Source organism: Schistosoma mansoni, chromosome 1 (genome assembly GCF_000237925.1).
Source record: "Schistosoma mansoni strain Puerto Rico chromosome 1, complete genome".
NCBI lineage: Eukaryota > Metazoa > Platyhelminthes > Trematoda > Strigeidida > Schistosomatidae > Schistosoma > Schistosoma mansoni.
The window spans coordinates 61,396,305-61,413,943 of record NC_031495.1 but is presented as its reverse complement, the minus strand read 5'-3'; the positions used below and the strand labels follow the sequence as shown (position 1 = coordinate 61,413,943).

Genomic DNA, 17,639 nt, shown 5'->3' with positions numbered 1-17,639 from the left:
CGTTTATAATAGCTACATACAGACTTTCTGTGGCAACTTTTTATTTCACATAGTTTTATCATTCAGATTGACAAAACCTTTTTTAAATAAACAAATTAATTGTTGCCATTCATTTGGATTACTGATACAATTAATATGATATGTATAATCATTTTATATGATAACCAAATATGATCGAAAATAATATTGATTGATTATTATTAAATCTTAATTGAAGGTTCTTATTGAATAAACTTTAGAATTTATTAAATAAATAAACAATTGAACCAATGAATATTTCATTTAAAATACACATAATTTTATTTAATTAATCAAATTGAACAATTTTAGTGTGATTTTTTTGGGGGTGTTGTTTTTGATTTGTTATTTCCTCCAAAAATACATAAATACAATTTTTTTTTTTATTGAAAACACACACACACAAGGAGAATCAATAAATGGGCGAGATTTTTAAGGTCACTTATCATAATATTAAGTACAATAGTCTGGATGAGGATAATTTTATATATACATAAAGAGAGAATGGGATTATATTTCGAGTTTTGGGCGATATCAGTTATTATTCAATAAAATTTTGAAGAACTAAGAACTAATAATCAAATGTTTTACTTCAGAGTTTCTATCCAGTGTTGAATCTATATCTCTCTATAAGGTCCATCATGAGCCATGAATTGCTTTTTTGGTGTAGTAATTTTCAAAGCTTAGTTTATTTTATTAGTTTTTGTCACGAACTGATATTATATGTAAAGATTTACTTACAGACGATACTGAAAGTTTGAAATGTGGATGATTAAATACTGGGTCAGTGGTCTTGGATCTAAAGAAAACGACAATAAATTTAGAAAAAAACTTTCACAAACCTCTTTCTTTAACATAAATTCTTCGTTTAAAAATCTTAAATATTCTTACTGATCATTTTATGTCACCGGTTCATTGATCTTGAGCTTACATATTAAGATTGTGATGTGGGCTACTTATATCCACATAAGTAGTATATGGTGATGGTCAGACATAGAATGTATTTTGGCAGAAGATCGATAAGGAAAGAACAGGAATGAAGTGCAATCGGTATGAAAATCCATGAACAATGAAATCAAAGAAGAAGGACTGATATTTGCAGAAGGAACAGTTAAGATTGAGACAATTTATTGTTAATTTGCAAATTAACTGTTCATTGTATGGTTATCAGAATTTGGTGAGATAGTTTGTAATTGGTGCTTAAATACATTTGATTGTCCCCACTCGTGTCGTTGCTCATTACAGTATAATTTTATCAACACTAAAATTATTAAAAAGATGAATAAGTTTAAGATAAAGATTTTGAAGAAATTCATGGTCCATTGATTGATGTGAATATACAATATCTCTAGATTTAACTAATAGTAACAACAATATTCATCACTTTGTTTAGTATTGTATGTTTCGTACAATATTGGAGTCGTATGAATTTTTCTTAACTGTTTTCAATATGATACGATTGAGATATCTATAAGAAATGTAAGAAACTAGTTTCCAAAGTCAATATAATGACACAGTACAAAAAATAATAATAATGATAATAATCTTTCTACAATGATGCACTATCCTGCAAGATTCTATGTAATTCATGACTAAATGATTGATAATTATGATTTTGGTGAATGAATTTAAAAGAAACTTAAATTTTAATATCAGAAGGGGTTTTGTGGATATTATAGTAATTTTAATAGTTGAGATCATGAATCAATTGAAGGTAGACCACCATGGAAAGTTAGACATTAACACCGTTGGATGCCGGCTCAGTGGTCTAGAGGTTGAGCGCTCGCGCTCCTTGGTTCGAGTCTCGCGAGGCAGGATCGAGGATGCGCACTGCTGAGGAGTCCCACAATAGGACGAAACGGTCGTCCAGTGCTTCCAGGTTTTACATGGTGGTCTAGCTTCAATTGACTCATGATCTCAACTATTAGAATGGTATACATCAGTTAGTATATAGCTTTTGCCAAAAAAAAATTTATCTCGTTCGAAATTATCACAATTATGCTTTAAAATGATTAATTCGTCTTAGAAATTTTAATAGATCAATGAGAAGATACAATTGGTTGGGTAAAATAATGTGACATAATTAAATTATACATTTCGAACAATCTGGTGAAATATGTACCCGGTTACGGCATTTTTATTTTATGTTCGAATGAATTATTTTTATATGCTGATTTTCTGTTTACACATCAATCAGTCAAGTTTTAATAAAAATATTAGTGGTAGTGATGTGTTTAGTTTGGTTAAACAGAATTTCGATTATTCTTATTTATGCGAAATCCAACTTGGTCACTGTTACGACCAAGCATTTTACAAATGAATTATACAAGGAGAATACAAATAGGGGATATAGTTTTGATTTTAACATTATTTCCGATAACATATAAGATAGTCACTATCTCATGTACAAAGTTTTAGTGACCAAAACAAACTTTAATGCTAATACAAAAAGACGAATAAAATGATTAAGAAAACACTGATGAGTACTAATTGTTGTGACACAGTAATCAATATCATACTGGCTAAACTACAATGCTATCATTCACATCTACAGTATAGTTGGTAAGCTCTACTATGTATTCTGCTGCAATTTCCGTTAAACAATTGGAGGGAGTTAAGAGAAAATCTTGTTATATTCACTCCCAATACTTGTTGTTAAAGATTAATAAGATACTCAGAAAAGTAATGCATTTTGAGGCTTTGAACTTGCATCAATCAACAGTACAATGATAAACATAATCTTTAAGTTATGAGCAGCTGAGTAGAAACCACAAAATATAGTGAATTCATATTATTCTTCCTCAAATGTTGTCTTGGGTACCAGCTGCATGAAGCATAACCGTTAGGCTTGTTAACGTTTCGAATCAAATGAACTATGCCACAACAATGTCAGGTCATACTTGATCGACACATTTGTTAGCTGTGACAGACATTGATGAGATTATATAAAATCAACTTATCAAGTTATAACAAACAAATTTTATGGGTTCGAATCCATATCAATTTATCGATTTCTTCGAGTATGCAGTTATACCTTATTGTCGAGTACCGAATTCCAAATACTTTTCAATAATAAATATTCAAATGTGAACGTATTACATACTTCATCGAACCTGACAGAATCAATTTTCCTAAACTGTTACACTTTTAAATTGTAGTTCTGATGCATCAAAAAATCATATTGACTAAATGATACCTTTGCTTTCAGATAACGAGTATTTTAAATAACCCGAGATGTATGAGTTTGAAAATAACTAACTGAATCCCTAAGGAGAACGAAGAAAGATAATTTAACACGGAAATTTACAAATAGATTGAAAAGGTAGATTCAACAATAACTCAGCCACACGTGTCATATTAGTTATTCCTTCGTACAATACTTGGCGTGTCTGGATATTCTTGCTATCCTACAACGAAATGACTGTTTAATCACCTCTGGTTCTTCTATATGACAATGGAAATAGGTTTAGTTTAGGCCAGTAGATAATAATATGGGAGCTTTCCTATTCAGCTTTGTTGCGGTTCTTTGAACCTTTTCCAGCAACTGGCCTTCTCTTTTGAGGCAGGGTCTAACCGCTTGTATGCAGTACTCGAGTTTAGGACGAACGAATAATACATCGAAGTCAAAACGGTTTTAGGCTCGACAAGGCTCTACGTATTGGTCACAGGATTCTAAAACCTTTGGCGGCTATCGCACTGCAGTATACAGTAGTCTTCACGTCTTGTCTAACGATGACTCCTAGGTCATTATATGTCTGGACAACAGATAAATTAATGCTATTCATCAAGTATATATCTGTACCTTGTGGCCAGTATGCATCATAATTCACTTGGAAGCATTTGTCGGAAACTACCAACTTTTAAATCATTCAGATAATTTCCGCATGTCATTTTGAAGCTCGAAACAATCACCTTTACTTTTTATCGTTCTCCATACCTTAACATCGTCAGCATAACAAAATCGATGGTGATGGGAGACTACGAAGGTCATTTACATATAGGAAGAACAACACTGGTAGTTCACTAAGCAGTTTCCCAGCTAGACAACTTTGAGTTCACTCGTACTATTTATTGACACCCAACTAGGAATCCCTTTATCCACATTAATAAATTGCCTCCAATCCAGAAATCACTTAAATCATTATAACAGTCGGTTGTGAGGATCTTTGTCAAAAGCCTCGCTGAAGTCGATGTAGGCTACATTTATAAGTAACTTTTGGTCTTGAAGTGAGCACCAACTTTCACGAGCTATTAATAAGTTAATGAGACATGAATATCCTGTCCTAAAGCCATGCTGCTATTCAGGAAGAATCCGGTTTCCGTCGAGATACTTAAACAACTTCCGAATTATCTTTTCTAAAATTTTAACAACCACGCTGGTTAGGCAGTTCTCAGGTTTGTCTAGCATCAGTTTTGAAGATAGGACTTACTATAACATTTTTCCAGTCTTTTGGTAATAGAGCCTCGGCTACGGGCAGATTGGAACGTATGCTTAAAAGATTCGCTAAATCCTTTAGTGACCTAGAATCGGGTCCCATGGATTTGCTTATATATTTCCTCTTCTCTTAGTACGCATATAAGCGTTTACGATACTCTATAGGCTACTTAACAAGTTTTTCTTCGTACAACCTTCTACACCTGCAGATGGCCTAGGCACAAATATTTCATGCTTCCCGATATTGAGATTTTGTCTCGTCAGTACCCAATAACTTATCTATACGCTTTTCTAGTGTTTGCCAATATAAGTAGTTCAGTTAATCGGCCAGTCACATTATAAATTAAATTCATGTATATTCCTTCAAAAAACTATGCCTAACAATTTTGTCCCGGTGACATAAAAACTGTTAGTTAAGAATAAATGTCCATTTCATGTTATTTGAATGTGAAAACATGTACACATTATTTATTTGGATGGTATCAGCTGCTTTCTAATCACAAGTTAGTTTTATCTCATTTTTGAATATTTGATTTATATATCTATATATGAATGATTGAATTATATATACTTCCTAGTACGTTCAACACGCAAAAAAAGAATATACGTATAAACAAATAATTTCTGCTGAATAGTAGCATATACTTTTTTTAACTATTAGGTTCACAGAACACTACACCCAAAAGCATCCACTTGAGATGCGAATCTTCGCTAACAGTTGGTATAATTCAATCTTTTCATTCAACCTTGTTAATTTCCTCTTTCACTGAACTGGTGTAAAGCATAGTGACTGGGATTGATCACAATGTGTGTGTGCCAGGTTCTAGATGAATTCTGATTAAGAAAATCTACAATTGAGTAACTCATTTTTTGTGAAGATTAATGATACTTATACACGTACTAAGACAGATGTGTAGTTCAAACGTGCGAATAAGTGTTTGATAACTAAATCCTATAACTATCAAGTTACCTCTCCACTAAAACATGAGATGAATGCTAAAAAGCCAGTATTTATAAGTTCAATATATTTTTATTCAAAAAGAGTTCATCCATTATTCAAGCACAAAACTACATAGATAGTCGTGGTTGAGTAATTTAAAACAGATGGATAGTTAGACAGACAAAACAAAGACACAAACGTACACAAAACAGGCAGAAAACGAAAATCATTCAACAGAATACGTATTAAGATATCTATGTATATAAGAAACACAATGTGAAAATAGAAGAAACACAGGTAGCATGTACGTGCATACAGGTAAATTATTCTAACACAATCCATACAGATATAATAAAAAAACAATCTTAGAAAATTATTCTAATAAGAAAGAAAATATAAAAGAAGAAACACAACAAGAAGAAAACATCGGACTTTCATGGGGGTAGACTAGGATCACTGTGAAATAACAGCTGTCGATTACAATTATGCAATAATTTACGAATAAAAGGTGGACAGATGTTTAATAACCAACTATAAGTTAATAAAAGGTATGCACAGACACTTATCCATTTACAAACAAATGCACAAATATACTAAGAACAGAAATACAGAATGTAAACAGAGATTCGCGTTTAAGTTACAACAGCCCATTTTTTTGTAGATAATAATAAAAGTGGAATTGGAAAAAAATATATAAGACAACATAACGGTAGGTAATAAGCATGATAAAAGGCACGTACATAACACAATCTACGAGAAAAAAAATAAACACAATAGAAAGTAATTATATATTATTGTTAGTTCTTATTTCAAGACTGACTAGCAAGCCATTCAGAAGTATACACACACACACTGATAGGTTAATGGGGATAATTTAAAATGCAACGACAAAGTTTGAGATGATGGAGTTAAAACAAAGTACAGGCACACACACACAGGTAGATAGATAAAAAGAGAAGAATCGGGAAACTAATTAAAAAAATAGAATATTAAGCAAAACTTATTCTAAAGAGCAAAAAAAATACTGATTTTAAGCATCATTCAATGGTGGTATCACATGGATAGCAACAAGACAGGAAGTAGATAAGAACAAAACCAAATCAATACGCCATGGCAAATATATCTAGAGTCAATGAACAAACAAATAAGCAACGAAAGATCACGGTGGATAAATTCAAATGGAAAATAATAAAGATAACAGCATGAAAGTCAACGAATTGTACAAGCGGACAAATATCTTTGAGGAGAGATTGCTCTTTTTTTGGAGGGGGGGTAAGAAGATCACTTCTACAAATAAGAAATATTGGTGGAATTTTCATAGGTAGTAAATCAAACAGTAATAAAACAATGCACGATTAAAATTATACACATATACATGAGAATTTGATATTGCGCTGTATACATACTGAATGAAAGTCGATAGGTTGGCATATACATATACATAAAGGAAATAGTACCTCTAAGAAATAAGACAACAAAAATTATATCATCAGTACACAAACAAATACATTACTAATATCACTGTATGCTGTATGTTAGCAGTTACACAAGGAATTAGAAATGGTGATAAATGGATGTGTACATATTATGTACACTTTGAATGAATACATAAGATTATACAATAAAACAACGATGATTGTGACGACGTAAACGAGAATGGGCATGATAGTTAGTGAGATAATGAATTTGGCGATCGTTAAACGCACCTTTACGTTTACTGGGAGTAGATAAAAGAATGAATATGAGCATTGAAATAAAATAAGGTTAAATCAAATGATATATCAATGGTCATAGAATAAACATATGATGGAAATAATTTACATAGTTGCAAGCGTGAGTCAATTGAAGCTAGACCACCATGGAAAACCTTGAAGCACTGGACGGCCGTTTTGACCTATTGTGGGACTCCTCAGCAGTGCGCATCCACGACCTCGCCTCGCAAGATTCGAACCCAGGACCTACCAGTCTCGCGCCAGAGCACTTAACCGATAAACAACTGAGCCGGCATCCGATGGTGTTTATGTCTAACTCCAACCAATCCACGAAGTTGAGCGACCGTCCCCCAATTGTCTTCAGTGAGTTTCTATCTCACAACAGACGTGGTTTGAACTCCACTGGTCACTGCTTCTCACTAGAACTCCAGGATTTGCCTCTTGATTTTAATATATAGTCAGTCCTTAGTTATAACTATTAAGGGAAGAATTCACTTTACATATATGAAGTGTATGATGTGAAACACTTTACAATTCATTATAATTGGAATCAACAATCCATATACTAGATATATGTTAATCGATTTCAAGGTTATTTTCGAAAATAAATAAATAAATGAAGATTTAACATGTAAAACGAGATCGGATATTCTAGATTAACATATAAACTCTCCTCTTTAATCGGTATTATTTTGAGGTATCCTACATATATGAAGGAGGATAAGTTTTTATTACTATAGATATTAATAGCATCTACTATGTAGAAAGGTCACCATTTGGTCATTCATCATATGATTAAACATTAGATACTAAGAAGAAAAACAATTTGATCATTTTCAAAAAAAAAAAACTATTACACAACATAATTTGAATAAAACACAGTAAAGAATCAGGTGATGTTTGACAATAGTTTTTCTAGTTAACTGACAGGTTAGTTAGTTAGTTAGATCCCAGTGAAGAATTTTATAATTTTTTTTTCCAACACGTTCACATTAAAATCACTTGGATTTTTTTATTGAATAGAGAAGAAATTTCGTGTTAAACCGATAATAAGTTCGGAAATTCAAACGACTGACAGTTTCAAGTTCAACTAGGTTTTAATATAGTGAATGCTGTGATAAATAAGCTGGAATATTTAAGAGATGTTCTACAAAAAGTCAGTTACCAACTACTATTGTGGAACTATAAAATAAACTGTAAAGGATTAATCGTAAGCGAAAATAAAATTCACACAACAATGGCGGAAGTGTTACTTACTCTAAAATATAATGACACTATGTTATCGACTTACAGAGATGACGAATAAAGTATTCAATGATGGTGGTCACTGGTTTGAAGTTACACAACAGTTTAGTGGCAAACTTTAGTTATTTAACATTTTATTTTTATTTATTTAAACACATAAATATTGGTACAAAGGGGCACCAGATATATATGCGCCGCATAAACCTCATTTGATTTGTGTGAGGACTGTGATACTGCCCGGGTGCCAAAACTGAAGCAGGTGGTTTTCTTAGGGGACCACACCCCGAGCCTTTGACCTAAAGATCTGACCCACAAGGCAGTGGAGCATCGTAAGGAGATGCTGCCCCATGATAGCCGGTGACCAACGATTGATTTATACACTATTTGTTCCCTCAGGATTCTGGAGCCCATGTGCACCATCGGTTTGGAGTCAGGTTTTCCCAACTCCCCTAGGTGGACTCTCCGTGTCCACCAACCCGGTTAAAGTGCCGGACATTCGCTTTTCGTCCTCTCAACTTCGTAAACAACACCCCCGCCACGAGAAGGTAGTGAGTAGGACTTCCGTGGCATAGGCTATATACGCGTGGCCATGTGAGAGCGTTTGGAGAGGGAGAGCAGACTCTCCCCACTCTCGGCCGTATCAGGGCATTTGGGGGCATTTTTTAAACCATAATTAGTTAATATAAGATCTCTTTTAACAATGCCGAGCATAACGTTCTTTGATTATGAGTTTAGTACATAACTAACGAAATACTTTCCGGATTTAAAACAATATTCGTTCTACATTATTGTTATAAATACATATGGTTATCAGTAATATAATAAATACACAGTATTAATTTATTTCGTAGTAAAGTCTAATGTATCTAGAATGTTGACATTTATTTTGTTATTAATTAAATGAATATAAACAGTAGTTTATATGCAAAAAGTGTAATTGGATTTTATTAAAATATGAATATACGTTAAAAATATCAATAGTTGCTAATATTTATTATAATGAAGTACCTGCGAATCAATTCTATTGCATCTTCACTGGACATTCCAAGTTCCATTAACGCAACAGCTACCAGGACCGGAGCCCTTAAATATTTCAGTTAAAAAAAATACAGAAGGCTCACACAATTTAGTCAAACCATTATACAAACGACAGTCTATTGAGTAATATATATATATATATATATATATATATATATATATATGATTCAAGGAAACAGTAAGTATTACTGATGGGTTTTAAGCTAAGTACACAAATAACTCTAAACTTCAATTCCTTTTATCACTAAAATGAGACTGAGTGAACTTACATTGCTCTAGAAAATCAATAATGGTAAATTACGACTTGAAAAATTCTGAATTCGGATGTGATTTTGATTTAGAAATTTCTTAAGGAAAGTTTGCTCTTCAGGAAGTCAGAAAAAGAGTGCATTTCAAAACTAATTATAAAGGGTAATGCAGCCAGGATCAATAACTGTGGTCGATACTAAGCCATATAATCTAAAGTCTCAAACCACTGATTGCAGTTACCATGCGGATCTCAAACGAGTAGTTTACATTTATTAAATTTGGCTTAGACAGACAATAACTTCATTAGTATGATAGGCATGTGGACCATAGTTAAACAATCTCCGTCAACCAGGCTGTTTAATCGTAATGCAGGACGGCTTGAGAGTGGGTAATCACGACTTCACGAGGGGTCATTATTTGTTTGGTGACTTATATATAAGGACAAGATTTGTTTTTTCTTATTCATATCCTTATTGAGAAACATTTTGCCAATCGATATATATATATATATATATATATATGTCAATGGAACAATTCTTTCTGAACAAGGATATAAATAAAAAACGATGAATTTCGTTCTTCTAAACAAGGAGCCAAATAAGAGAACGATTTCCGGTAGAAGAGGTAGGTAAAGAGAAATATTAAGTGAGCTAGAAAATCCGAGTTCTTGAAGAAAATTGACAATCATATTGCCATTTTTTAAAATAGACACGAAAAAACGCTAGATAGTAGCGTTGTAGCCCGTTAGATAAATGTTTCAAACTCAAGAGTTAGTGTTTGCCTTTGAAAATTGCGATTTTAGCCATTGAAGTAATAAATAACTACAACAACTATCTTATTTATTTATTTGAACATATAAATATTGGTACAAAGGGGCACCAAATACATATGCGCCACACAAACCTCATTTGATTTGTGTGAGGACTGTGATACTGCCCGGGTGCCAAAACTGAAGCAGGTGGTTTTCTTAGGGGACCACACCCCGAGCCTTTGACTTAAAGATCTGACCCACAAGGCAGTGGAGCATCGTAAGGAGATGCTGCCCCATGATAGCCGGTGACCAACGATTGATTTATACACTATTTGTTCCCTCAGGATTCTGGAGCCCATGTGCACCATCGGTTTGGAGTCAGGTTTTCCCAACTCCCCTAGGTGGACTCTCCGTGTCCACCAACCCGGTTAAAGTGCCGGACATTCGCTTTTCGTCCTCTCAATTTCGTAAACAACAACCCCGCCACGAGAAGGTAGTGAGTAGGACTTCCGTGGCATAGGCTATATACGCGTGGCCATGTGAGAGCGTTTGGAGAGGGAGAGCGGACTCTCATCGCTCTCAGCCGTACCAGGGCGCTTGGTGGCACAACAACTATCTAGTATAATGGGGGTGTATTTTCAGTGGGAAAGACGAGTTCAGTTACAGACAAGTAAGATGCCTACCTACTGTAAGAACATCTCTTTGACTAGTGCAATCTATAGACCGGGATTAGTTGTTTATTGATACTTATGAGGTTAGGTAGTTATTTCTTACCAAGGGACTGCTATCGTTGACTTAATGAACAAAACTGGATGATTACTGTTCAAACGATTTGATACTGCAACTAACTACATGTTACTTGGAATTTTTTCAAATTTTATCATCAAACCAGGGCGAATTTCAGCCAAAGAAATATTGAAATACAGAAGAATCAGTCATTTGTAGTCAAATTATTGACTGAGAGCACTAGAATGAGTAACCAAACACTAAACGTAATATACGTACACATATTTGTGTGGGATGGGGTATGAGAGAGAAACACACCTGTGGCAAATGTATTACAGGATTCACAGTAATGACCGGAAATGTTTGTATACAAGTCAGTACGCGAACACAAAACATTGTGAAGAAGGATCGATGTTGGAAATACCTAATCCAAATATCTCTAAACTGTGTTTAAATATAAACGTCAATTCAAGATAAGTATTTAACGGAGGACGAAAAACTAACAAATCTTGACTAGGTTAAGGTCAAACGAGAATTTAGTAAACAATTATTTTATTTACGGCTTATATATATATATATATATATATATATATATATATATAAATTCAGAAAGACAGGTTATATCCCTCATTAAATATGCACTATGAATATGAAATGAGAAATATCGATAGTACTAGCTGAAAATGTGATAGAACGATTGCAAGTTCATAGCATTCACGCAAAAAGCCTTAATGTTAACAATTCAAAAATTATTGAATAAAGACAGGACTGTTTGCTCTCATAAACTTAACTATACGAGTAACTGACAAACATTAATCTTGATGTGACAATTCAAATCTGCCGCGTTCATAACCCAGTCGGGTTGTATAGACTGGGAAGCCGGATTTTCGTGAATCTCTACAGTCGCAACAAGAACGGCTGGAGGGTGTTACGATAGAAATGAGTAATTATTGTATAGCAAAATGATTTGCACAACAATGAGAGCGTGTCAGTCATCATCAATGTAGAATCTGGGATGAACGTTTATCAGTTAAAATTACTATACGTTGGAGTTACATAGTAAGAAAGGAAATAAATAAGAAAAACAGAGGAGAAGAACGACTTACAACTGTAATGGATATCGAAACATGAGAGGTGCGATTTAGAAGGAAGAAGTGGGGTTGAAAAATGAAGATTTAGAAGTAACACTAACGTGGGTCAGATCAGAAGTAAATCACTTCATAAATTGGTGCTGTGTCGATCTGCACATTCCAGTTGATAGAATTAATCTCTATTAGTGAGGAATGTAGTAGAAAATTACAACAGGATACGTTTCTACACTAAGCTACTATTTCGCAACTACAAATTCAACACAGTGAACGAGACTACTACTATTCTTTTCTACATTGTCACCAACTAGAGTGAAAAGTCTAATTTGTATAAAAACTTTCTTGATAGAGGCGCTAGAAGAGTCACATTACTAATTTAAATTACGTATCGATTACTAACTACAGTTTCACCAACTGAGCACTTGTCACTGAATCTCAGAGGACGAGTTGTTTGGCTTCCTTCAGGAGTTCGTAAATTAAAATGTGTGTTACACACGTCTAACTACCCTCTCTCTTGATGGTCAATGCTTGCTAATGTAGAAGTAGGTTGGAAGAATGCTAGGAGTGGCCAAACGAAAATGTAGCGTCAGTTGATAAAGTCATTGAATATTGGTCTTAGCCACGTTGGTGGATGAAGACTATCCGGTTGGGGTCTGAGTAATAACTGCGATCAGTGGTTGGAGACTGAGTGATATGGCTCAGAATCGTTCAAAATGCCACTAGATGAGTTCACTCTTTATCTCATTCTAGACTTTAGACTCCAGTACATCATACATCTTTTCAATGCCTTTTCAAACCATGTTCCCAAAATTTGGTCTTTCTCATTATCATTACTATTACGTTATTTCGATCTCTTTTGTTATTTTTATCTCGTCATGTTAATCAGGTATGGTAACTTGGGCAAACGAACATATGTACCAAGATCTATTTCGTTGATGATCGTATGTCTAATTATCTTGATTGGTGTCTAGTCCCATCGGTTCTTCCTACAGCCATTTATATAACAACTTTCCTTGTCTTCTATTTATACCCTCTATTCAGCTACGGTTAGGTCATTCCGGTCCTCTAATATGAACGGATCAAGGACCCATCGGTTTATAGAGATAGCTTTATCAACAATCAAGGCCTATTTGGGTGCCCAAGCCAAAGTAGCTGGAATGCGGTCCAAGCCTGTTCCCTACTAATAAAAAACTAATCCCATGGAGAATAAAACACAGAACCATACTTAACTACAACCGTTCGTCTAGATTCAGGTTTGACTTAACAGTATGGACGTACGACTTTCGATCAGTAAGTCAAAGGTTTGAGGAACAGCTTTATATATTGAAGTTTGCGGAACTAGTATTACCAACAGTTTACATAGAATGAGCGTCCGATACCCTATTACATGAATATTCACATGGTTTTTGCAACAACATATGTCCACTATGACAAGTTGAAAGACAACTAATAAGATGCCTAAAGAACTCAGTGAAGCCGAAAGCAATAAATAAGTTATTGACTGAGATTAGAGCAAAATAATAAGCCTTGAGAAAAAAGCAAACCAAATGAATTATAAGTATGTGATATGCACAGGAACAAAACTCCCCAAATTTAATTTAGCATACAGAGAGTGAAAGATTTTCACTGGTTTTGAGTTTTATCGTATTAATTAATTTTCTGTGATTTCGTATCAGAGTGACAGTTGTTCAGTTTAATAATTTTCGTAATTATCAACCACTGAATCGAACAGGTATATAACTGAGTGAACTTAATATATATATGGATTTTTTAGAGGTCTATACTAAATTTTTTTTTGCTGGATGTGTTTTGGAGTAGTCAGGTTTAAGGGAGAAAATCTTTTGTATTCTAGTTTGAAGCGTTGTCAGATAAGTAGCCTTTACTACAAATTATATCAACGGTTGAATAAATAACAATTTTAATAAGTTGGAGTTAGCAGCAGTTTTGTTAATCATTGACAAAAAGACTTGTAAAGATGCACAGGAACATAAATGTCTGGGAAAATGTAACTTGTTTCACACTTGTCTTTTCACAAAAAGCCGCAAACACGAAATATGTATAAAAACTAAATGAATATCAGTGGCTTGAGGAAATAAATGGCGAACCTCACCTTCCATATCCAGCTATACAATGAACAGCGATTGGCCCAGGTACCAGGTGGTTTTGATCAACATGAGCGGTATTATTTTCCCCATAAAATCGATTTCTGAGGAGAGTGAACCATTCTGTGAGAATATTCTCGGGTGGAGGTGAACCATCACTGAATTCCCAATGCTAATATTTTTCCGATAGAATCAGAGAGAGGATTATATAAAGCTGTGACTAAGGATATAATAAGTAAAACTTAAGTATAAGAGGAAATAAATAGTTGTTTTCTACAAAAGAAACCTAGATTTTTGAGATGAAGAACCCAAAGTAAAATGGTCCAAGCCTTAAAATTAGGTGGTTGTAAAATTAAATGAATGAAGAACTAATATATTATTACATTAGTCGTCATGTGAGTGTGCATGTCTGAATATATTGGTTGATAACTTTAACAGAAATTATTATTTTCCTCTATATAGTAACGTATTATATATCATTTTCTAGTTACAGCTGTCATGGATTACAAAGTATAAACGAAGAAATAAAGTGAAAAATCTAAAGCTGGGATATATATAAAAGAACTCCTCTTTAAAAGGTTTAGATACTGTGGTAATTTTGTATAACATGGGTGCATTTATAGAACTAGGCTTTGTCTATAGACACGTCATTATTGAAGACCTTAAAAACTGAATTAGTCTTCAGATAACTCATGGATAGGTGCAGCTCCCTCCTAAGTGACTTCTACTCTATTATGACTTCGATATATAAGACATGTATCTAAATGTATAGGATTGTTAGACAAATGTTTTAGCAACTTAATATTTAACTGGAAGGAACTATCTGCAGCATTGATTTCTTGACCATAGCTATCGTACGAGTTAGCACAAATGTGGATCGGTCTACGTCCCCACGCATTGGTAGGGCGAACTGAAATGACCAAAACTGAATAGCAAAGTAGAGGTAGTATCACGATTAGTAAAAACGATTGAACACAGATAATATGGAGTTCGAAAAGAAGAGACGGATTCGCAGTATGTGAAACATGAAATAGTATTGCACATGCAAACTAGGGAGGGTGGACAAAGAAATGTATCTGTAACACCATGATGTATAAGTTCCTACCAGGCTCCAATAATTGCAATGAGTAAAAATGGAACTAAACGACGTAATGATAATAAGTATCCATTAACGTGAGAATGGTTACGTAAATTTAACTCATCGTTATGAGCTGAAATCTGATATTTTATCAACGGTCGCAAAACCCAGTGCTAAGCCGAAGTCTCGGACAAAAATCCTCAGCCGGCATATCTCAATAGACCGAACCTTTTCACTATTAGACAAATGAATGAAAATGAACAGATGTACCAACTACTACTTTCCACTTGTTTGGAGCAAGATAATCTTTAAAAAACCGAAATATATGACTTCGGCTAGATGGGAAACGAATGACATTCTAATGGGAGAACGCTTTTCCTTTACTATTTCTCATTTTAGTTAGTGAATAAAGTATCTACGTCTTCCCTATAAAATAAATACTAAAGGAAATTCTTTGACCTTCGAACATCACACACTTATAGATTTGATTTTGTTTATTTGAACACATAAACACTGATACAAGGGGGCACCAAGTACATATGTGCCACAAAATAACAATGAGGCCACTAACAGTCATCACTGGATTGTATGAGGGCTGTGATACTGCCCGGGCACCCAAACCGAAGCTGGACGCTTATAGACACCAGTTAGTTCTTTGCATGTAACAATAAACTTAGGCAACTCGAAACTGATATACTGGCCTTAACTCGCATTTAAAAAGTTTAGAGAGTGAAAACAATTTTGGATAATTACAAAACTGAAGGCGTTTGTAAACATACATGTACACATATCCCAGCATTTTCAAAAGGCTCCACAGGATACCGGTCTTCACATACACGAACGACATCAGATACATTAAGCTTGGAACATTCCTATCAAGAGGAAATTAAAGACCAGTCGATTATACAAATACCTCCACAAAATAAGGCACATTCGTTTTCGAAGGAGAATCCATTATGATAAAATGCATCCCTTTGTGTTTGATGTCAGTAATGATAGGCAATCGCAGAGTTCTTGCACCCATTGCTGACAATCGACAAGATTCTGAGTTACATCGGACTGAGAAATGGAGAGCTCCTGTGCCGCATCCCTTTGAATTGCTACTTAAAGTTGAGTCTTATAATGTGATACACATTAGTTGAAATGTTTTGCAATTTCTATTTTCAAAAATATCTGAAAATTCGAAAATCATCGATAATATACTGACCTTTCACCGTTGTTAGTGATTGCTGGAGTTGTTGGCACTCTTTCAAATACTGTTGTAGTTATCGTGCTATTAAGTTATATTACTTTTACATACTATGAAAACTCGTTTTATTCATACACACATCCATGATCGAGATATTTGTAACGTTTGTAGTTCGTAGTATGTATTCCAGAAAGTTTCGGTGGTTTTTTATGTATCTTATCGAAGTGCAAAATGAACTTCACACATTCAGACGTGACGGCGAATGTTGGATTACAGTGAACTAAAAGAGCTGTTGGTGACATTTTTGAGGATATCAATGACGGCATCATATTTAACCAGTATTATATTTTCATTTCGTAAAGTCTGAAAACAGAAGGTTGCAGAAATCTGTCGACTCCAAAATTTATCATGTTCAGATTATATTTGGTTTTGCTGAATGTCACCTTTGTGATAACTGGGTTAGTGCCTTCCAGATATAAAGGAGGTATTTACCTTTATAATTTTATTTTTTGTTTCAAGATCTTAGAAGTACTGAATACTATGATTCCGGGAAAATAATGTTTGTTGAAAATTCGAATATCTTTTTTTCATTTATGTGAGTAATATTTTTTGTTTGGTAATTTTGTACAAACATGCGTGATCACAATGTAAAAATGTAGTTTCTGGTTTGTCTGTTTAAATGACATTTGACTATTTTGTCGGATTTTTATCTGCAATGTTAAGTCACGTATTTTAAGTATGACGAGGAAAAAGGTTATTTTATATTTTTGAAACCGCTACAAAGCAACTGATTGAAGATGTTTTGTGCAGTTAGGAGTTTAATAGACTCGTTCCGTCAATTAGTCAGTCATCTATAGAGTAGGACCAGGCACATATATGCATCGGTCAAAGTTGCCACGCCTCATTAGCACAACAAGATGAACACCAAATTCATAGAAGTAGTTACTTCGACGGCAGTAAAAAAGATTTCATATTAGGATATAACACGGGGATAAAGAATTAGTCTTTGGAAAGAAATGTATAAAGTAATTTTAATCTCACAATTTAAGGGCCATTGTGATCGATTCT

The 17,639-nt window shown here is 34.0% G+C and overlaps 1 protein-coding gene across 1 annotated transcript; it reads right to left on the bottom strand.

Annotated features, from left to right (window-relative positions):
- Positions 1–6,823: 6,823 nt before the first annotated feature.
- Positions 6,824–16,406, bottom strand: Smp_040550 (putative protein tyrosine phosphatase prl; the record flags this gene model as incomplete). The annotated part of the gene is made up of 5 exons (XM_018795103.1): positions 6,824–7,110; positions 9,359–9,433; positions 14,313–14,476; positions 16,162–16,254; positions 16,296–16,406. 5 exons carry the CDS (start codon positions 16,404–16,406, stop codon positions 7,008–7,010), a joined length of 546 nt encoding a protein of 181 aa, XP_018649449.1. The 3' UTR covers positions 6,824–7,007.
- Positions 16,407–17,639: the final 1,233 nt, after the last annotated feature.